Source organism: Tyto alba, unplaced genomic scaffold (assembly GCF_018691265.1).
Source record: "Tyto alba isolate M040663 unplaced genomic scaffold, T.alba_DEE_v4.0 Super-Scaffold_18, whole genome shotgun sequence".
In the NCBI taxonomy this organism is placed as follows: Eukaryota; Metazoa; Chordata; class Aves; order Strigiformes; family Tytonidae; genus Tyto; species Tyto alba.
Window position 1 is genome coordinate 30,750,118 of NW_024881280.1, and position 22,763 is coordinate 30,772,880.

Sequence of the window (22,763 nt, forward strand, 5' to 3'; positions counted from 1 at the left end):
ATGACTGCACCTGTCGCAGCAGGACGGGCACCTATACCAAAATTTTCCTTAATGTTCTCAGGAAGGCCCAAGCACCACAGCATCGTGTGCTTCAACTGCTGTTTCATGTTGTAACATCTGTATTTTAAATTATCCCATACTTGAAAGCAACGATGTAAGTACATTCTTATTCAAAGTGACTAAAAATGAGAAAGAAAATAATTGTAAATAACTCAAAAAACAACAACTAAGGTGTAAGTGACTGGGCAAGTCTTTATAGCAAAAGCAGATCTACATTGACAACTCACAGATCAATTCCTCAGCAGTCCTGCCTGCAGGGTAATCAAGCACATGCCTTCAAAGAGCAGCTGAAACAAGGGAGAAACACCCCTCTTTCACCTTAAGTGATCTCCCCAAGAATCAATGTTGAGAGGAAATTTCTGGAAGAAGAATTTCAGTTTACCAAAAACACAGTATGTTCTAGAACTGCTGTATAGCACATAATTTAAAAATTGCTACAAAACTATGGTTTGCAATTAAAATAGCAGAGAAGGCAGAAAATTCCTTTTGTCATTCTCTTCATGCTCAAAGATGAATAATTTCTCACTTTTGTAAGGCATCCTGAGCGTTAAGCATGAAACAGATTGCACAAGATGCAAGCCTGGTCAAAACTGACAGCATGCTTGGCACTGTCTGAAGTGGTCAGAGAGGAATAAAAATCTAATGGTCTGATTCTACAGTGACCTGGAAGTCACCTAATCTGCATGATCAATCCTCTAAAAATCTTCAGTAAGAAGGTTACAATCAAATGGAAAGATTTCTGATACGCCTTCTGTGGCAACATTATAAAACCAAATGCAACTCTGCCACACAGAGATGCAAATCAACACAGGGCTTACACAAAGCTACTGCAGACAGATCTCCATCCAGCACCATGAATCACGTTTTTTTTTTTTTTTTCTCCAAGAAAAAAAAGAAAAATACGTACAACATCCATCTACTTTATTTTAATCTTTATTATAAACAATTTTGTAGTTTCCAGAATGGGATTACTACATACTAGATAACAAAAACATCCTCAGCTGAATCACTTTTAGCTTTTACTACATTAAATCAGAACCAACAAAACAAGTATTATTTTTTGTAAGGATTTAGTCTATTGCAAGAAAAACAGCTTTACAAACATGAAATAGAATTAAAGATACACATTTGATCATATATACATAAGCAGCTGATGACACTCTGAACAGTAACATACAAGGAACTTCTTTGCACATAAATAGATTTTTTTAAAGTAGATTTCTTTCACATGTATACAAAATTACTTTGCTTTCTATACTAAGCAAAGACCTTGGAGACATAATCAAGGATTTCTAAGAGACAAAATCCCACATATTACTTACGATGTGGGCTGTCACGCACAAAAGGATGTAATAATACAATTTACACGGCATTCCTATACAATACTCGAGCTTCTTATATACATACTTACAAGACACTTTTGTACATGAGATGCCACCTTTGCAACTGAAATGGCATCTACCCTGAAAGGCTGCATTAGTTCCAGTGTTTGTATAAAAGATAAAGCAATTTTCAAAAGGCAGCACCACTTGGCTTGCAGAGTCAAGGATCCACTGAGCTGCAGCTATAGTGAAGGCAGCAGGGTAATTACACTGGCCTCTCTGTGTTTACACAGTCCCAGCGGAGAAGGTTAAGATGTGCCCCGTGAAGTCTACATGTTACCTCTATAAAATGTGGCTGAGGCAAGAACAATTGATTTTAACAGATCCATGGCTAAAGCCACACACTTTTACTCTTCCGCTTTCTCTTTAAGCTACTTAAGCCAAGTGTCTGGTTCTGTCTTTGGGGGAGAAGTTTGGCTTTTACATGACCTTTTCGGTATGGTTAAGTTATTTATCAATGGAGGGCTGGGTTCAGCATACACACATGACCTGTGAAACTTCTTTAATGCAGGTAGAAGGGGTGCACAGTGCAGCAACAACAGAGGACCCTGCTAAGCTTCTCCTGGAGTTTGGGAATGCTCAGCACCTGTGACAATCAGGTGCCAAGCCTGCTGTGAGACTAGGTCAGGCTTCCACTTTGTTTTAGGCACAACAGTGTCAAAAGAAGGTCTGGGGTTTTGCTCCTTGCTTCTCTTAATCACATTTTGTCCAACCAGAAAACAGTACCCAGAGAACACTCAGAGCAGCATGCAGGTGATGCCTGTTAAGATCTGGCACAGTGTCTAGCCAAGTGCTACCTGGATGTCAGCCGTGCCAAACGTGCATACTACTAGCTGCACGCATGGGTTACACACACCCATACTCATACCAAACTGTCTGCTGATCCCCCTGCGGGTCCGGAGACCCAGGAGTGCTGTTGGAGCTGCTTCCTCTCATGGGCTCCTCCACAGCCCCAGCACTGCCTTCTGGCAGCTTACCCTGGCACTTGGTAAGGAGGGCATCACCCTGGCCTTGCCCTAGGGAAATATTTCCCTCAGTGCTGCTGGAAACAGCTCTGGCAGGAGCCACTGCAGCCACCTCGCCAGTACGAGGAGCTGGCTTGGGCTTGATTTTAGTGTGCGATGCAGGTGAGTAGTGTTGCCCAGGGTTCACACGCTCCTGTTGCTGCACGTTCAGATTGCTGGTGGATGCAGTCGGTGAGGCAGAGAACTGATGGAAGGAGAGCGGCCTCTCATCCTTCGGTGGGGCCAGAGAAAGGCGCCTTGCGTCAAGCTGCCGGCAGCGGGAATCGACACCTTGCAAGGAACCTGCCACCTTTGCAGACTGTGGCCTCTCTCTTAAGGTTGCCTGGGAGCTTGTTGGCACAGAAACTCTTGCGGTCTGACTGACAGCATCCTTGCCCCCACGCAGGTCTGCAGCTGACTTCTGAGGGCTCTCCTGCCTGTACGTCTCCGGGCCGGTGGCTCTGAGGAGGTCTGCAGAGGCTAAGCTAAATGCCCTGCTCAGTGAGGTACTCCTCCTGCTCACGGTTCCAGGCTGCTGAGGCTGTGCCATCTGCCGCATCCCGCTGGCAGACTGGTGCTGTGGTGTGTGAGGAAGCTTAAGGGATCCCTGGGAGTTTGCCAGAGGCTCAGGTTCGACTTGTCTGAGGTTTGGCTTCATGTAATTTCCAGGCTTAGCCATCCTTCCTTCTTCATTGGTGACGGCCATCTTTACAGCTGGAGCAGCAAGATTAGTGGGCATCTTAGCAGCCTCCTTTCTAGATGGCTGAACCAGCACGTTCCCAGTAGCTGAAGGCTCATTTGCTTTCCTGAAATAATCGCTGAGCAAGTCATCTCTGTTACTGGAGGTGTCCTGGTGTGAGAAAATATGCACATGCAACATTAATGACAACACTTTTTGTTTAAAGAATCATGCAGAGCTTTGTGCTCAGATAATCTTCCCACTTAATTCAACCCAAATACAACTATAGATTTTATGTTTCAAGTGGGGAACAAAAGATGTAAATATTTACAGTGGGTTTAAATCCAAATAAAAGAGGAACATGCTCATCATAATTAGAACATGACAGCCTGGTTTGCCAGATTAATTGTCTTAAATTTAAAAAATTCATCTTGCTCACAACCTGGGCAGCAGCTGTTTTGCTTCCTTTCACATCAGCCACTCTCACTGTAACATCACTATCATATTAATGACAGCCATTGGGATCAGCAGATATCAATTATTGTCTGTCATCTTCCAGAATACAGTTCATCTGGATAACACTCTACTGTGACTTCAGGGATACAACAGGAGAGAATACCCTGGGGAGGTGTGCTGGCATGACAAGAAAGTTTCATTGCTTCTCCATTGATTTTGCTCACCTCTCCCGGTCAATATAATATACTTGTTAAAATCTGCAGGTACAATATAACAAAATGTAAAACAATTCATTACAAATATGGAGAAATTATGGCTTGCCCACAATTAACGCGCAAATTTCAAGTCAGACAATTAACCTGGCAGTAAAAGAAAATATATGATGAATTTTTCATGGGGGTGGTCCATGCAATTCAAAAACAGTGATATTTGATCAGCTGCCATTGGACAATTAGTACGAGGCATGCTCAGAGTAGTTAAGGAACATGCTGTCTTCACGAAAAATGTGCTCATGGAAATGATTTCTTTACTTTTCTCTAGAGAATCTGTTAAAGCTTAATATATAATTTCACTAGTGTTCCAAATGTTTCTTCCAGTCACAAAATTCGTTTGCTAGAAGTGAACACCATCAATGGTAATAGTGCAGTGGGAAGATTTCTATGCTCAACTAAATGTTAAAGCGTTAGCGTTATTTTAAACTTCACTTTAAACTTCTGTTACGCACATTAACATTACAGAATGACTAGTCCTCCAAAAACATACACGTTTATGAACAAGCACTAGAAATACTTTATGAGCAATTAATGCAGGTGATCTGGCAGCCTTTAAAATAACAGCTAAGAGTTACAAGTATGTTTCTATAGGTATTAATAATGCTAGCAAAGCTGTGGTAAGTTGGGAGCTGTTGCCTTCATAGCAAGAACAACGGATACCCTGGGGATATACAGTGAAGTAGATCTCCTATTTCCCCTGCCTGTTCTGTGCCTCACGCTGTCGAGACATGAATGACTGAGGACCGATTCGAGTGACTGCGAAGGTTTCTGACGGAGGGAAGGACATAGGGAGTAGCAAGAGGGATACAGTGCATCAGCTTCTAACAGAAATTGGTGCAATGAAATCATTTCACTCTCATTTAAACTGCGCCGACGCTGGAAAGGAACAAGGATGACAGAAAGAATGAAAATGGAAACATGGTCAGGTAGTTACAGACACACACAAAAATAAAATTTTAAACATCTCTAAATCTAAGAACTGTATTTAGGATAATGAGGGAATAGGAGGTATATTTAAATATTGCTCTGAAAATTCAAGGACCAGGATTTACTGATGCCATAAAATGGTACAGCTCTGTTGATTTCAATGCTGTTACCAAGGCATTCATGAAACAGAAACATCTGTTCACTTATGCTATCAGTGAATTGTTCTTAAGATATTAAGATGCTTGATACTGCACCGCCTCACTACTGTAAAAGGCAAATGCCATCTAGAAAACAAACAGTTCATTTCTAACAAAGCACTTCAGTGTGTGGCGTATTCTTGCAGTCACTGAACCAACAGAACAGTCCAGTCAGCACATGAACAGGCAGCACGGTGAAAGCATTGAGAACTTCCTTAGGCAAGAAAAATATTCTCTCTCAAATGCACTGATGGTATTTTCAGATTAGGAGATGGTTTTAACAACTGCATATTTTGCAATTCAATTGAAAACTACTGTTAGGTTTCATTTCTAATTACAGATTTAGCATCTGAAAATTCCACAGAAAACTTAACAGTTCACAAATAAAAATTCCTGGACCTGAAACTGATGATATAATATGAAACCTTGACTACAAGTGTTTGATATTAAAAAGCCCCAGCAGTCCAATACATAGTACTTGCAGTGAATTATCTGCACCTGACTTGCCACAGCTGATACACCAGAAAAATTAGCAGAGTGCTGCGTGAAAGTTAATTTTGCCTTAGTTGTTGGAACTATTTCATTCTTTTTGCAAGATTTGATAGTTCTCTGCAAGTTCCACACATGTGCACAAGGATCTTCTTGTCCTTCCTCGTTCCCCTGTCTTCATTCCCCTGAATCAGCTTTGAACAGTTTTTTGACGTGCGAGATGGGCTATCTAGCTCTATTGACTTACACTTGGTGGGGGCAGCCTGTTGCTCTCTTCCAAGAACTCTTCCAAAGTTACCATCTCGCTGCCAGGTGAGGCAGATCGCTGCCTGCCTGTGTAAGACTGGGATGGAGTACTCTTCTGAGGCACATCGTAAGAGATCAAACCATTCCTGTGAGAAGATGACTCATGCCTGCTGCTAGGGCTTAAGACGGCAGAAGCAGAGTGAAAGGGGTAGGTGTCTCGGAGCAAGGCTGGTGCCTCTCTGCTTGGCACCGCATCTTCACTGCTGAGACTCTCGGTCCTACCATGGATATGATCTAAGGAACCTGAGGAGAAGCATAAATATCATTAAAGACACTGCTCTTCCCTCATTTCAGCAGATTTCTCACCAAGGTAGGAACTTTATTATCCAGTGCCACTTCCACATGGTCTAGATGGCATCTTTGACCTTACTTTGTTTTCCCACAGAACTCAAGACAGTCAGGACTTTAAAACATCAGGACTTACAGTACATATTTTGAGCCCCTGTGTTAAACAATCACAATTACTCGTCCAAAGAATAGGAATAACACAGATAGCAAGGGACATCTTTACCACCTCTGTGTCACTGGAAGATCTCCCAGTCTTGGCTGTGAGTGATCCGAGAGCCAACCTCAGCAGAAAGTGGATTTTTCCACACTGCCAGGTCACCTGGCATCCTTCAAGGATGCACAATTTCAGCAAAAGCAAACCTCCAGAGCACCCTGATTCCATACACAAGCTGTATACTGAGTAAGAACACCAGAGACCTGTTATTGTAAAAGGAGTCTGAGAGTGGCCTGATACATTCCACAATATGATGCCAGTCAGACTGAAGCAAAACTAGACTGCCTGCCTTAAAATCCACCCCTTGCCAGAACCAGTCTTAGAAAAACACTTCTTGCCAGCAATTTTGATTCCCAAGACAGCCACATCCAGATTGCATAATCATTACGATTTCAAAACAACAGTCTTCAAATTTAACTGGAAGGAAAACGGCATTTTGCACACAGTTTCATGGAATTTCACTTTCTGTTTGTCAGAACTCAGCTGTAAAAGCTTTACCTTTCAAATTGAGAGGTGAACTGCTGCTGGAAGCGTTCCTGCTGCTCTCTAAACTGTTTGGCTTGGACACTGAAAAACACAAAACATGCATTGAACAAACCGATCTTAAGTTCCTCTGATTCTCTAAAAGACTTGGCTACAGTCTGCCTTCTGAAAATAGGACCTGTGCAACCAAGTCACTCTGAAAACATTAACAGTGTAATATACACAGGATGCCAAAGTCTGGACAGAGTAGAAACCATTTTCATTTTTCAAGTCAAGCTGTTCAGGATCCATCTTGTTTTTCTCACTTATTTTTTCACACAAAGAAATAGGTTCTGGGTTTTGTTTTAACAGGATCTATAAACAAAGTAATGTAAATACTGAAGAAGTTCAACAATAAGCTGCTGTCTCTTTCTCAGTTTGTTTCTTTGGAAGGAGCTGGTAACCAACCAGCAAATTAAGTCTTCCACAAATCTCTAAGCAGGCAGTGCTGATGCTGCACCAGTGTTCCTGCCACGTATCCACACCCCCCACCCCTATTTTTTTTTATTGCTGATTCACTCTCTTAAGGAAGGAACTGAAGATTGTCCAGAAAAATCAGCAACAAATCTGTAGGACGTGCATTAACGGGTCTGTGGCTGGGGCAAGAGAACTTGTCTCAATGTCAGCACTGCTTTTGAATATTTATTTTGGGAAAACGTCCATTAAAAGCTTCCCAATAGAAAAATAGAAGTACTTAGACCCACATTCCCAAAATGGTGTTGCATTACTACATCTCGTTCTATCATGTTAATTTAACTAAAATGCTCCAGGATGGTTCATGTGGATGCAAAGAAACAAGTCTTAATGTTCAGAGCGCTCATATATGCTACAAGCTTACCGTGCTGTCTGGTGCTTGCAAACTCTACCTCAGGGGACTGTTCACATAGATTATCTTCTGAATTATAGCCTGAAAAGAACAGAAAACTTTAAAGGCAATATTAAACACAGGAACATTAATCCTTTGGGTCAGTCTCCAACGCATTCTAGCAGTGTAGAGGTCTGAGTTGATCAAGAGGCTTTTACAGAGCCAAAACTGAAGGAGCAGCCATCTTCACTCCTGGGAATCACTGGGCAGGGAACCACGGGAGAACTGACATCCAAATGTGGTCTGTCGAGTTGATGACATTACAAGAGTGAGGAAACCCTGCATCTGATCAATTAAACCACTAAGCAGATAAAGTAGGAGTGAAAACACTAGTGCTCTGGTTTTGTACTTGAACGCCAGTAGAAGCCATGTTTCACCCAAGCAGGAACTACAAAGTAGACTGACTTGTACTAACAGCTGGTACATCAAATGCACTGCACACCTTTTGGTCTGTTTTGGAGCCTGGGGATGGGGGTGGAAGAGTGCAGATGAATAGCTGAAGTTGAGTAAGTCCTGGGACCCAGTTCCACACAGTAGTGCTTTGTTGCAGAGTCTGCTGAGATTTCAACATTATCATTGCTGCCTCCGTGATGGCAAGTCCTCTTTTGCTTTAGGTCCATTAGCACTGAGGGGGAGAGAGGTAAATGAATACGAGTCAATGAAAAACAGCATTAGGAGATTTGTATTTATCTGCCCATACAAACATGACAAGCAGGCACAAAGAAACCGCACAACAGAGGCGCTAGTTTTGCAAGCTTTTCCATAAACAGTTCAGTATTGGAGAGGAAATTTCTGCCACCAGTTTTTCAATCGTGTGTGCTCTCTGTAAAGTGTGGGAGTGACAAGGGCTGCTTAGTGCCAGTGGGCGGGTTGATATTATACATGCAACAATTACTGTGAAAGGAGGAAGACAAGGAGCAAAGTCATGAATGCAGAAAAGATAAGTGAGGTGTGAAATTCCCACAACCTTATTCCTTGCAGGTACATTTTATAAGCACTTACTTCAGTAATAAAATAGAATAAGGAAAGAGTGACAGTAGTCACGCTCTTATTCAAAAAGAAATAATGCTGATTTGGGACTTATCTAGCATGATCCGCACAGTAAGCTAATTGCCTTCAGGTTTAGATCTTTGCTGTGGGGCAAGAGCTCAGTCTCTACAAAGTTAAAACTCTGCTGTTCTTATGATGCTCTGGTGCAATGATTTTTAAGTGGAATTCCTGGGTTCTTAGCATAACAACAGAAACTACCTGCTAGAGTATTATTTAGATTCAGAAAGCTGAAGACATCTTTCCTAGTGATGAGGCAGGTTAATCCATTTCTTGTAATGTGAATGTAGGTGCACATAAAATAGAACAAAATTTAAAGAATTTACTATAGGAAACACCCTTAATGAGATGAAAGATTCTAGTTTTCCATGTATTTCTATGGAGTACTTGCTTAACTGATAGTAACACTAAATGATCAAAACACAGCAGCGTGCAGTGGTTAAAATAAAAAACTCACAGAGACAATGGACAGACAGTTAGTTCAGAGCACTGAGCAGCAGCAAAAAGAGGAATGGACGAAATTATTGTCAGCTTAGATGACCCCTGGAATCTGACTTCAGAAACAGTGTTTTCTCCCACTGTCTGTGTGGGCTCCAGAGCAGAGGGCTGGCACTTCCTCCCAGGGCACGCCTGCGGGGGCAATTACTGGCTGAAGCTTGGCGTGCAAATCTGTATTTCCAATTGACCGTGTAGATGCACTTCACACCTTCCATAGATGCCAGAATAATTAATTGCCCTGGAGGCAGACGTTCTCTACAAATCCCAAAACGGTCAGCAACAGGCTGCTGTGCCAGCGTCCCTGGCTGTGCCACGGAGGGTCAATTCTCAGAGAAAGGAGATCTTTTGGCCTCTCTGATGAGCTCCCCATAACGTACTGCCCACGCTGCGCAACGTTCTCTAACACAGAGTGGGAACTGGACCCACACATTTCATTTCAGAAGCCAACAGGTCATGAATATCAGGCCATAAGAATTCTGGGAAATGGACCCATGAGGAAGGTTATTCCCAGTCTTAAGAAAACAAATCTACTTTCTTCTTCCAAAAAAATCTGTCAAAAATGAAGCAGCAGAAACTGAAACTTTAGCTCAATTCAAGATGAATTTTCATAGCTGGAAGTGTAAATCCTTGCTAAACATCAGGTTTGAATGCAAACGTCAAGACACTTTGTGGAGAATAATTTTGCCAGTAGCTTCCACTCTATATTCAAAACTAGAGTATTTAAAAGGAAACAAAGATGTTAAAAAACCTGCCATTTTTAGCATTTAGTGGTACAGAATATTGGAAAAGTATCCAGGATTTGAGACTGCTTATATTTTTGATTTGTATTTTAGTAGAACTGCAACATTGTAGAAAGCATAGCAACAGCAAATCAGTTCAGCATTTCAACTGGACAAGATGCAAGTATGTGATTGCAAGAAAACAGCGAAGCGCATAGCAACTTCACTTACTTACAACATGCGCCGCAGCCAGTATACATACGCAAACTGTATGCCATGAGGTCCCCTAAAAATGTGCTGCATTGAAGAAATGATCCACAGTGTGCAATAGTGATTCATCTTCTAGAGGAAAACTTAAGTCCATATTCACTAATCTGTGCTTGTATTTAGAGTATTGTCAAGACATGCTGAGTGTTTCTATTAAGGTGTGTGTTCTTTTAAGGCATGTGGGATTTTTTTTTTTTTTTTAAATATTTGTCAGAAATAAATGAAGATTAACGCTAAAGAGAAGGTGTTAGAAATCTCCCAATTCCGGGAAAGAAAGAGGTTCATTAGGAGAGGATGGGGTGTCGGAAGAAGACCAGAACCGGAGCCGATTAGAGAGAGACTGATGATTCGATGGAGACTTAGGAGACTTTTCTTTATCCTTGATTTTGCTTCTCAAAAAGGCAATCTTTTTGCGCTGCGCAGCTAAATTGTTATCACCCAGGTATCCCAAAAAGAAGAAGAAAAAAAAGTAAAGAAAACCTTGTAAATAAAACTTAAAGTGTCTTAAAACAGAGTAATGACTACACAACCAGTAAAAACAAAAAAGGCTAAACAAAGACTAACACATATATTTGGAGGACTGATTAACACGTAGTTAATCTGACTCAGATTAATGCATAGATTAATGCATATACATAAAATATAAGCAAGTCCATTAAGAAATTAATGTTAGATCACCCAAAATGTTTTAATTTAATAAACTAAAATCAAATAAATGTGCATGTTACTTGGTGATAATATACTCAAAATTCCTAGGTGTCTTCTAGGTTTTAGTACGGATGCTCATCTCAACGTAAGCGTGTTCCATGTAACATCAAAAAGAATGAATAACCAGAGGCTTTCTGGGTTATCCCTGGCACCCCACGAAGGCCCTGTTCTGCGGAAATCCAAGTCCAAATTCCCAGGTTGAACTTTGGATGCATGTTAAACACTTAACATCTCCTGGAATCACATGAATCATCCAAGACATGCATATTTATTTTAAGTGAATCAATGACCTCAAAGAATTAGAGTGGAGAAAGGAAAATATAAAACCCAATCAAGACAAAAACTTCAGCCAGCCAGACACTTGCAGTAGTTTATAACAACAGTTCTACCCTTTCTCAGCTGCTCCCCCAGTCTGTTCCCCACACTCCACAGTGGGAAGACAGGAATTATGACTCAAGGATTAATTTCTAAACTGCTTCTTGAAAAGTATTTCTGAAGGACAATGATCTATATATAGAAGCTGACAGAAGGGATCTCAGTAGAATAAACAAAGCTTGGGATATATATTATCTTTAATAAAGACCACAGAGTATTTATTTTGAGGAACTTTCTTTTAAATTTCCCATAATTAAGATGCTTAACGTACTGTATGAATTAACTAAACAGAAAAACAAATCATTCCATATTCCTTATGTTCACTTTAGTGTTCAAAAAAATAATTTTACATTACAATCTTAGTTTGATTCAAAGTCAAAACAGTATCATTCTCCAAAATAATTAGATTACACACAATTAGCATTTTCTGTAATTTCTTTTGCATGTGCGCCATCTCCTGGCAGTGGCTGTAAGACCCATTTGGAGCCAACTTCATTTGAAGAATAGTTGCTAATGGATCATAACATTACATGGTCCAACTTTAACCTGCTTTGTTGCAAAACCCCAGTAAATGAAGTATTTCCACCAACTTATTCAGTAACATGCAATACACTCAAGCAAACCGAGAAACTGTATACAAAAGCTGAAGGGAGAAGTAGATAAAAGGAACAAACTAAATTAAAACCAAAACCAAACACAAACCCGCCACCTTCTAGTTTACTCAGATTTTTAGTTTAGCGGTTTTCTTGCTTACTAAAACTTTTAATTTACTAAAAACCAGGATATAACACATAATGTGGAGTACTACCATATCCCATATATTAAAACTTTAAAAAATATTTTTTAAATATTTTAAAAAAATACTCATGAATCTAGGCTGGGCATTCCTTACCTTTGTTTGAAGAACCCCCAGGGTTCTCTCTCTCTTCCACAGAGTTTGACCCTTGAGAGGTATTATCCTGAGTCTCTTGTTGATGTTTCAGTTTTTGGGAGGCAGATGGAGAATTTACCGTCTCGGGGGATTCAGAATGCCATGGAGGGCTTTCTGCTGCTGGTTTCAACCGCTCCCTTGTAGTCTCCTTCTTTGGCTTGATTAGTTTGACTAAGGCTCTGGCTCCAATCCAGTGGTTTTTCCTGAAAAAGTAGGTTTTGTGAATGGGATTCATAAAATGCTACAAGAAATACTCCCCAGAGAAGTTTACATCCATGCTCAAGCCATCCTACATTATTTATTTACTGTCATGAATTGGTTGGAAAGACACAGCATAAATTTCACAGCTTAAGATCCATTTCTCTCCCAAACTCAAAATTATTTTTCAGAAATATTTCTTCAGCATGAGAGATGTGAGAAAGACAACCGTTCCCTCTTCTAGAAACCTAAACTACACATATGGACCCACATTTTAACAGTGTGAAAAACTCTACTAGAGGAACAGACTGAGAAGGAAAGAAAACTGCTTTAAAGATTACTCCCTCTCTTTGCTAAGGCTATCAAGTCAGAACTGTGTGTGGTGGAATTAGCCTGGCTCTTTTTTGTTGTTCTTAATACAATTTTTTTAAGTCTTTTCTGACAGACTACTTATCCCCTTTGAAAGAACAGCTCTGGAAGCTCCTACTGCTGTTTACTCGCCATATTGGGGTTCCCTCCCCCCTGATAGGGACAATACAATATTCATCAAAGTGTCTCTTTTCCAATTAATACTTTTTCAGATTCCAGTATTAAAACAGAGGGCTCCACATGAGGTACCGTGCTCTTTATTAACACAACCTGCTGCTTTACTTGTGGAGTGACAGTGAAGAGAGAATTGAAGGTGACACTGTCCTTATTTCAGATGAAATTTCTGTTATCTCCAGTTATGGAGAGCTCTTTTTCACCCTCACAAATCTGTATCACAATAGCAGAGCTGAACCCATAGAGGACTTACTTTTTTGGAGTAGGATCATAGAACTTGTATTGATCCATTATCTTCTCTTCAAGTTTTTCCTTGTGTCTCCTTAAGGCATTCAATTTGTCACTGTGAGGGGGGAAAAACATATTCTGAACTATCTGTATGAAATTAAGCATAATCAAAAAATTGAAGTCCAAAAGCCACCAAAAGAGGAAAGAGACTGAAATATCTTCTTGTCGCATAACCTCCAGAAACCTACTGAGCTCATCCACTGTCTGTTTAGAGAGGGCAAATGCAAAAGCCTGCCAAACTTGTTGATGGGTGACTTTTGTGCAGTAAGCATGAAAGGTGAAAGAACAATAGTAGATTGGTGCCAGATTACTCACTAAGAACTCTGGCAGTGTTTGCTTGGAGGGTGTTAAGATTAATCTAATTTTGGTTTTTTTTTGAAAATTTGTTCATTTTTATTCACAGATCACTGACAATTATTCATGGGTTAAGATTCTTAAAATAGTTTAAACTTCTTGTCTGTGTGATAACTGTGTGATATTTTATTCCTGTTCTGCTTACTCTGTTGTAACTAGAGGATGATGTTTGATCTTTTTAAGATTACTTTGGTCTCCTGTGAGCAGTGTCAAATCACTTTCAGCAGTGCCATGTACTCTTACTATTTTTTTTTTTTACTCATTATTTTATTGCCTTGCACAACGGATGTTAGCAAATCTTTTTTTCATTCAAGTACTAGGTCTAATGAACCTCCATCACAGAACTGTCAGACATCTGGATAAAAACGCCTAGTGTATATTTGAACTGTATTCAGCCAATTTCAGCAAATAATTTCTAACATTCCAACCATATAATCCGGTACTGAAACAAAACTCAGTAACTCCCACATCATCCTGAGGTGCTTAGACTAAAATTCTTGGGATTAAGAACACTTTCCTTCCTTCTTTCACACCTATAAGAGAAATTCACTACAGTGAGAACAAGATTCATTGTAAACGTACAATATGTTGAAACGGGGCATATCTCACTGAAGCATGCCACCCTATGCACAGGGAACGCAGCAGTTTATGTTAACACTTGAATCCTTAAAAATAACATCAAAGGAAGTATTTTTTATAATGCAAATGACAAAAACTAGAAGAGGATGAATATTTGCTATTGTTCAGGAATCTAAATATAAAATAAATCTCATAAGGCTAAATTTTTGTTGCAACTGAGCTGTTTTACAAGCTCTTCAGAAACTTTTGAGAAGTACCACTGGGTTTAGTGTTCCATCTTTTATAACTAAGTTTTCCACACTGGTTCATCTATACTATTTGAAAAGAGCTGTGCTTGTCCAGGTGTCTCCTGAACACTCCTTTGTGATAAAGAAATGCAAAGAAATTTTGTAGCTTCTCCCCATTACATATATCTCCTCCTAAACATCCCCCTTTCTAGCCAGATATCAAGTAGACCTATCATTCCCCTGTCTCCTTCTACTCCTGACAGATTATTTGTATTCTGTGTTTGACATTTTTAGGTTTCAAGATTCAAATCTCTAGGTTCTTACATGTACTGTTTCTGTTCTTCATGATACTGCTCTTTGTTCTCCATGTTCTGCTCCAGTAACATCTGATTCTGCTGGCTCAGCATCTGAATCTGACTCAGGAGATGATGGTTTTCTTCTTCCAGATTTCCCTTTAGACGGGACAGCAGCTATTAAACAAGATAGATTAATCTCTCCTCTGCATCTGGCTTCCCTGGAAGTGCACCATAACCAAGCTAACACAACAGCATAGCAGCCCTGGATACAAATCGATAAACTTCAAAGTAGATGGGGGTGTTATGACCACGTAGCTTTACCTTCTATATACAGTGGGCCAAAAACTTCACACGATGAAGGTTAGCTCTCTAACAGAAACACAGCAGCATATCCACGTGCAGCTACTCACCTCACAGTGGTTATCCAGCTTGGTCAGAGAGATATCCATGGACTGGTGCTGTTCTTTCAGCTCATCATAGCGAGCCTGCCAACGATTCAGCTCCAGCTGAGAGTTGTTCAAGGAAGTTTTCAGCTCTTTAGTGTGTGAATGCAGCCCTTCATACTCTGTCTTCAGTTGGTTGTGCAAGAAATTCACCCTAAACACGAAGAAGCCAGCAGGCTTATGAAGGATACTTCATAGAAAGTACCTCACATTCAAAGACCGCACCATCAGTGTGCAGCTGTTACAAAATCAAACACTGAGGTCCAGAGACTAACTCCTAAAGACATTTTTATTCTAAGCATATAATAAAATTTTATTACAAAAGTAATAATAGCATTATAAAATATTTCAAATCTACAAAAGAGCTGAAAGCAAAATAGATAAAAACATAAAACTGCTATTTCCTCAATGTGCAAGAAACATGCCACAAGTTTCTGAGGCACGGTGTATTTAAGAGTATTAGGATATAAAGGCAGTTCTGTTTGGCACAAATAAAGAATACTCACAGGATTTTTTTCCTGATGCATGAAATATAAGCATTAAAGTGTCCTGAACTGTGAACCACTGTAACGTAGTAAGATGTTACTGTGACATTCTTTTATAGCTTTTGGTGAACCTAAAAATGTCTACAGATCATGAAGGTGCAGAATTAAATAAACAGATTAACAAAACAGATTAAGTTCTGTATCTGCTGACAGATCAGCTAAGCCTTGCTCTCTGCCAGCATTACAATCTAGATTTTGCAATATCTTCTTTTGCCTAGAGAAACTGAGTTAAAAACGGCAAGACTGAGACGACCTCCTTTGCAGAGCTCTTCAGTGTTCTAAAATACATTACAATTGGGACAGCATATGAAACTTCCATGACTGAACTTAACATGTGATTTAAAGTATGATTCAATCTGACATTGCTTTAACTTGATATGACCTTAGCTCCTTATTTGTACCAACCTAATTCTCAAAATGCCTTTGTAGTATGAACAGAGACACTGAACTGGTTATAACGGAGAGCGCTCCAGTAGGCATACAGGTTGGGGGCAGGGTACACTTTACTGCTGCATTATGTGAAGTTTGATGCTAGCTCACAAAAGGGGTTTTTACGTGAGTTAACAGTTAACCAGTGATCATATGAATCATTAAGACCACTTTTAATAACAAGAATCACGTCCCTTTAGAGTACTAACAAATAGCAGCTTTCACCGGACAGTAGAAAATAAACAGCAGTGGTAACTCCTAGAACTGAATCATATTGTGTAAAAAACATAATACAGTTCTTAAGGAAAAAAAAAACTGGGTAGGAACCATTTCACACAACTCTAGATATAATTGGGAGTGTGGGGTATTTGTAGTTCTACTTAAAGACAAGTGCTTGGAAACAACTCATTACAGAAACACTTGTGAACTGAACCACATGTGGAAGCTTATTTTGAATGAGCAAAAGTGTCAGGATCAGACCATGTTTGGAGCACCGAGTAACAGTATTTGTTGACAGTGTCCATGAAGCTGATAATCTTAAGTGAGTTAAACAAAATGATCAAATTAACAACACAGAAATTGAGAAAAATGAACAGACACATGAATGAAGGTATTCTGGAGCTAGAGATAACACAGCAAAACAACTGTGTGTTTTGCATAATTGACTGATTAACGATACATACAAGAATTTAGCAAGGGAACCATACCTGTCCAGTTCCTCCCTCAGCTTCTGATTTTCCCCAGTGGTTATTGCATTTGATCTCCTCTCTTGTTGCAGAACCTCTCTCTCAGTTTTTAAAACTATTTCCAACTCTTCCAATTCTGCCTTGTGTTTCATTAAACTGTTGTATCTGCAAAAAGAGGAGTAGCATACTCTTAGCTTTCTTTTAAACAACTTTTCTTCCTCTAGTTTAAGTTTCTTAATAGATAATTCCACAATGACCAGAAAGGATTTTTTTGTTTTTCCTGCCTGCTTAGTTTCATACACATTTGTGTGGTTAAACATCTACCAAGGCTGAAGAATTCCACACTATGCAGGGAAACTCAGATTAGTCCATAAGTCAACAGGGAGGCTTTTAGAAAAAAAATGCCTTTTTTAAGCACACCTGAATTCAACTGCCAGAACTTTATTTAAATTCCAGATCCAGATAATTTGGTAAAAAGCACTTGAGCCTCCACAGTGAGTGGGAACTACATCATTAAACTGGAATCCCAATTCACAAAAAATTGTCAGTGGCAGGTTTCAAAAACCGGACTAAAAAGCAGAAAGCAGCAGCCAAAGAGCAACAAGGAAGCAGCGGAATGAGCAACAGTTTATGAGGTAACAACCTAATGCATATTAGATTATATGCACAGGTAATGATCCCTGCATATTCCAGACAGATGATGAGGCTAGTATCAGTGAGATGACAGCAAAATACCTTTAAGCAGGGGCTGACCCACCTGCTTGAGTGGCTCTACTTGTTCACTAGTGAGCAAGAGCAACACCGGTGTTCACATCCAGGCTTCCTTTGTCACTTGGTTTATACAACGTGTTCATAGATCATTCAGGGTGGTGAGCTGGGCAGAGGTAGAGGGCAGACGCCATCAACTATGTCTTTAATTTCAATCTCTGGAACACTAAAGTAACAGAGGTGTGGAACAACTCCCCTGACACTTGGCACAGGCATCGATTAGGCAGGCTCAGCCTCCCTGAGCAGCTACACCACTTGCATTCGGAAAATGCTGCAAAGAATGAGGTGGCTTGAGACCACTTTGCAAAACAGCAAGCTGTTCTCAGAATAGTTTTTTTTTTCCCCTTCTGGTGGCCTCTGTCAGGGCCTGTGCCCATAGACACACACCAGCAGAAGCCACTGGGGACAAGTGGTGCAGTGAATGTCAAGTGTCATCAACACATTTTTCTGTGACTGTGATAAAAGGATATGGTCCCAAAACATCTTTGGGCAGATACACCTGTGCCAGTCACAGAAGAACATCCTTCAGAGCAATATGAAAACAGCAACTAGGTGGAAGATGCAGCATTGCTTGAAAAAGCTAGAGAGAACAAGCTTCATCTATCTGAGACTCATCCCAGCAGAGATGAATGCAGAGCACAGTTACCCACCAGTCACAAAACCTTCAAAACAAAAACAAAAGCAGCAGACAGCACCAAATACATTGACTCCTGCCAACTTGTTTTTCTTTCAGGCTACCATTCCCTTCATCCCAGGGTCAAATTACAGCCTGTCCCAAATTCCAGCCCACTGAAGGGCCACACAGAGAAGTACCTGTCTCTCCCTGACAAAAGCTGCTTTTTGCTATTCGTTCCCAGTAACAGCAGTGGAGTTTAATTAACCTTATTTATTTGTTTTCTTCCTCCATTCAGCTCCAGGACATTTCAAATTCAATGTCTCTACAACAAAGAGAAGAACCTGAAAGCAGAGGAAGGTTTCACATCCAGCTCCAAAAAGGATTTACGACAGACTGCATGCCAATCCAGAGCCTGAGAAGACAAACTCCACAGTCAGTCCCTTGGCAGAGATTACCATGGCTGCCTCTGCAGAAACTGTGTTGTGAATTCTTTTGCCATCTCTGTATGATATGGCTACACTGTTCACTTTTATCCAAGCTCTCTCTTTTTTTAAAGAGGGCTACTTAGTGGGAAGTAGTATACTGGTCCAGTTTTACCAGCTTGGCCCAGCTCCACGTGCTGCTTTTGAGCATGGGAACCCCTGAGGTGGACCACAGCTGCTCCCCATGATAATTAGTGAAAGTTAAGAAAGAAGAGACTGTCTGCAAAAATGCAAGTGATTCTGCATCTCTGGAGCCCTAATGATATCCCCAGGCAAAATTTTCTTGTAATCCAGATTCAGCATGGAGTCTACCATTTGAGCAGGATTTGTGCAACCTGATAAACTCTACAACCAGGGCCAAGGTTACCCATCCTGTAGGCTATTCAACACTCTACTTCTTTAAGCATCAGGCACTTGGACAGAGGTGTTTTAAAAGTATTTTCTTATAGATGCAAATAAAAACCGTTTTGGCTCTGATGCCATCCATTCCTGGGATTGAACAATCATATTCTTCTTTAGTCCTTTTGACTTTCACACTTTCTGCTGCTTTGTTAGGAGAAATACTGTGGGTAGGTATTTGTGACTGAACACTTTAAAAATGCTCAGCTATGATAAAAAGCATGTGGCAAAAGGAACACAGAAAAATAATTACTAGCCAGTATAATACAAGTCCCTGCAATATTGTAACCCTCTACAGCAGGGATTCTGTTTTTCCGGTGAGATGAGTTTTTCCAGTGTCTCTGCAGGATTAGACTTCTCCAGAGTAAGCCACAAAGAAATGCTCAAGGATCTGCTAATCAATTGTAGCTAGTAAATTATTACATCCCCTTAGCAATGTGTAATAGGTAAAGCAATTTTAAAAAATGCAGCCAAAGAGTCCAGCCTTTCTGTGTTCACTGAGATGGTCAGTCAAACATTGCAAAGTCAAGAAACTGCTATTAATGGTAAACGGTCCTAACATACTAACTCTCCTTTTCTTGCTAGAGTCAAACCCACAGGCCTGTGGTTTGCTGGGCTATAACAGGCCATTTCACTGCAGTTACATGCAACCTATTATTAAATCCCCACTGCAATGCTAATACTGCGCAGATAGAGCCAAGGGAGTTTTAATGAAGTTTGTTCAGGTGCAGGAAATATTCTGTGGTTAGAATGCATCAGAGTGAACTACACAAACCTTGGGGACCTTGGCTGTACAGACTGTTAGGAGTCCACAAGCTAACTAAAGTTGCTGTGGATTTTTCTAGACGAGCTGCAGTCATAGGTTTGTGCAGGAGTGCAATCATGCCTTAAGCAACAGAACTATGATTACAGTGCTGTCACTGAGAAAAAACAATTACCTTGGAGTTGGGACAAGCAAAACCCGTTTCTTAGACACTGCACAAGCAAACTTCTTGTCTGCTCTGAGCAAATTTAGCAGGTGGTGCATTCCAGCTGAAGTTGAAAGTGAGATATTTCATCTCAGCAGCTAAATGCCTCAGTGGCAGAAGAAAACAGTTTTCTCACAGCTGTTTTTCTAACTTTCTCCCCTCTGCTCCATCAGCCAACTAAGCCACACATAACACATGATGGAGGGAGAACAAAACACACAAAGAAAAAGTGGCTTTTCTCTTTTTTCTGACAGTCAAATGGAGTCACAGGCTGTCCTTGGACAAATCACCTTGATAAGCACCTTTTGAAACTGGTCTGCTGAGGAGGATACTGCACTCTTAAAAGCTGCCAAAATCAACCTGCTTTGAGCATAGAAAAGGCCACCATCTGCTCCCCTGCAACATCTCTCACTGGCAGCCACATCTCAGTAACAGATAGTCCACATTGTTAATGTTTACAACTGTGATCAGAGCACTTATCACTAGAGATAACCTTATATTTTTAGAAAACCACTTTTCCCCTACGCTAGAACTTGTTAATAATTCGTACTTACCAAGAGAAGAAAGAACCCAGCAAACTGCCTCAACACACCTCAGTGTGATAATCTCAAGCAAAGCCTGAACCAATAAGAACCATTAATCAGTCCAAAAGAGACTTGGTAAGCAGGAACAGTGTCTGTGTAATCACTTACAGCTCATTTAGTTGACAGCCAAGCAGCTGTCCTACCACACAGTCCTGGTGGATATTTTAATCACAATAGGTTTATTTCTGTACTTTATCAAAATCTACCACACGTTGTATTGCCAGCTCCTTAAGTCTTTGGGAAAGAAGAGTGCAGCACCAGTTTTCAGTCTACTCCCAAAGATCATCACTGAGTTGACCCTGAACCTGACTCATGCTCTTGCACAGAAACTGAACCTAAAGACACATGTTTTGAGGAAAATCACCAAACTATGTAAGAAAAGTTTTGAGGGATAGTCAGAGCGGCATTTATGTAGTAGTACATTAAATATATTGTTTGATCCATGCACAATTGTCAGAAAATTACAGTGATTAGAGACTAAACTATAAACGGATTACTCCGATTTCACAATTCAATTGAAAGGCCTGAAGCAAAAGCCTTAGATTTCTTCTAGTTCTCACAAATAAATAATGCATCACTATCTCATAGCTAGCTTAATATGGCTTCCTTCAGAAAGCCTCCTCTGTCATGAGGTGGACACCACACGCAATCTGCAATGATTTAAATTTCTCAAGACACTCTATTTTAGCCCAAACCAGGACAACATACCACTCACACATAGGTTAATTACCTATGACTTGCAGACTCTACTGCATGACAAGAAAAGATATCCCACACAGCAGAACTGGGAGAATCTTCTTAAGGTTGCATGTTATCATAGCACAGATCCTTAAATGTAATAAAGGCATTTAAGCTATTTCTGACAAAGCATCTCCAACACCCAAGTCCATGTTTGCTAAATATCATCAGTCATCTATGGTCTGCCACCTTCAGAGGTCTAAAAATCTACAGCTTTGCAAATATTTTAATCTAATCTCCTAATGAGAAGACACGTTTTTAGGGCAACAACTTGGTAGTTTCCATTTGTAACAGGAGACTAATATTTAAAGATAAAATTGTAACATTGGTACATATGACTACACTACACCCTGAGCAGTGACCATACCTCTCACCCAGACCTTTGTGCTCCAGATCCAGGTTTTTGTGTAATGTTTTCAGGCAGCTGTGCTGGTTTATTAGCATTTCATATTCTGCAGACTGCCGTTCATGCAGTGAAGCAAGGTGTTCATGGTCCTGAAGCAATGACTCATACTCAGCTTTCAACTGCTCCTTCTGTTTCAGTAGATTTTCATTCTCATTCTCCTTAGCTGTCTGCTGATTTTGGAGTAAAGCATTCTGGGCCATCAGCGAAGCACTCTGGGAGCTGAGGGTTGAATTTTCTACCTAAAGTTTCTCAAATAATAAGCAAGCAGTAGTTATTTACATCAACTGGTACATACAACAAACATGTAGTAACACCTTGTATCTGTATAGAGTTAAACAAGAATGCATCCATTGTTTTGTAGACTTAAGACATCTGTGGACAACTTGACATCATTTTGGTATTATTGTTGGTAGTATGTACCATATTAAGCCATGCTAATCAGAAGCTCTTGAGCCTGAAGACCAAGATGAGCTGGAATACTTACAACTCAATTGCATCTCTGACAATCATGTACAAAGCCAAAAACTACTCCATGTTTTTGTATAAGACATGAAAACTTAAGTTCTCAACAAAATTAACTACACCACTGTGTATGGGGCAGCACTCCTAACAAGTCTGATTTCAATAGATATGTCATACATTGATTTTATACATTGCTTATATACTTTAATTACAGGTGAGAAAAAATTAAAGAGAAAAAAAAATAAAAATCTGTGAACATGCAAGAGAAAATCTAAAAAGGGAAATTCACATTCAAAAAAAATTAGATCTAATCCAATGTTGTCATAGAATCATACAGAATGGTTTGGGCTGGAAGGGACCTTAAGGATCATCTAGTTCCACCCCCACTGCCCCGGGCAGGGCCCCCTTCCCCCAGCCCAGGGGGCTCCCAGCCCCGTCCAACCTGGCCTGGAACCCTTCCAGGGAGGGGGCACCCACAGCTGCTCTGGGCACCCTGGGCCAGTGTCTCACCACCCTCACAGTGAAGAATTTCTTCCTTATATCTAA

General features: G+C 40.3%; 1 protein-coding gene across 4 annotated transcripts in view; it reads right to left on the minus strand.

The window, feature by feature from the left end:
* Positions 1-975: 975 nt before the first annotated feature.
* CCDC88C (coiled-coil domain containing 88C) overlaps positions 976-22,763 on the minus strand; it is a 101,013-nt gene continuing 79,225 nt past the window's right edge. The window contains exons 20-31 of one of the 4 annotated variants that reach the window (XM_042791100.1): positions 21,717-21,994; positions 16,816-16,959; positions 15,102-15,288; positions 14,720-14,847; positions 13,201-13,290; positions 12,168-12,409; positions 8,104-8,286; positions 7,635-7,703; positions 6,773-6,841; positions 5,714-6,015; positions 4,514-4,729; positions 976-3,296 (exon numbers count right to left, since the gene is read on the minus strand). In XM_042791100.1, coding sequence (XP_042647034.1) covers positions 2,289-3,296; positions 4,514-4,729; positions 5,714-6,015; positions 6,773-6,841; positions 7,635-7,703; positions 8,104-8,286; positions 12,168-12,409; positions 13,201-13,290; positions 14,720-14,847; positions 15,102-15,288; positions 16,816-16,959; positions 21,717-21,994 — 2,916 coding nt within the window. In that variant the 3' untranslated portion in view covers positions 976-2,288. Of the gene's footprint in view, positions 3,297-4,513; positions 4,730-5,713; positions 6,016-6,772; positions 6,842-7,634; positions 7,704-8,103; positions 8,287-12,167; positions 12,410-13,200; positions 13,291-14,719; positions 14,866-15,101; positions 15,289-16,815; positions 16,960-21,716; positions 21,995-22,763 lie in introns of all 4 variants that reach the window. The other 3 variants (XM_042791099.1, XM_042791102.1, XM_042791101.1) reach the window with 3 other exon arrangements.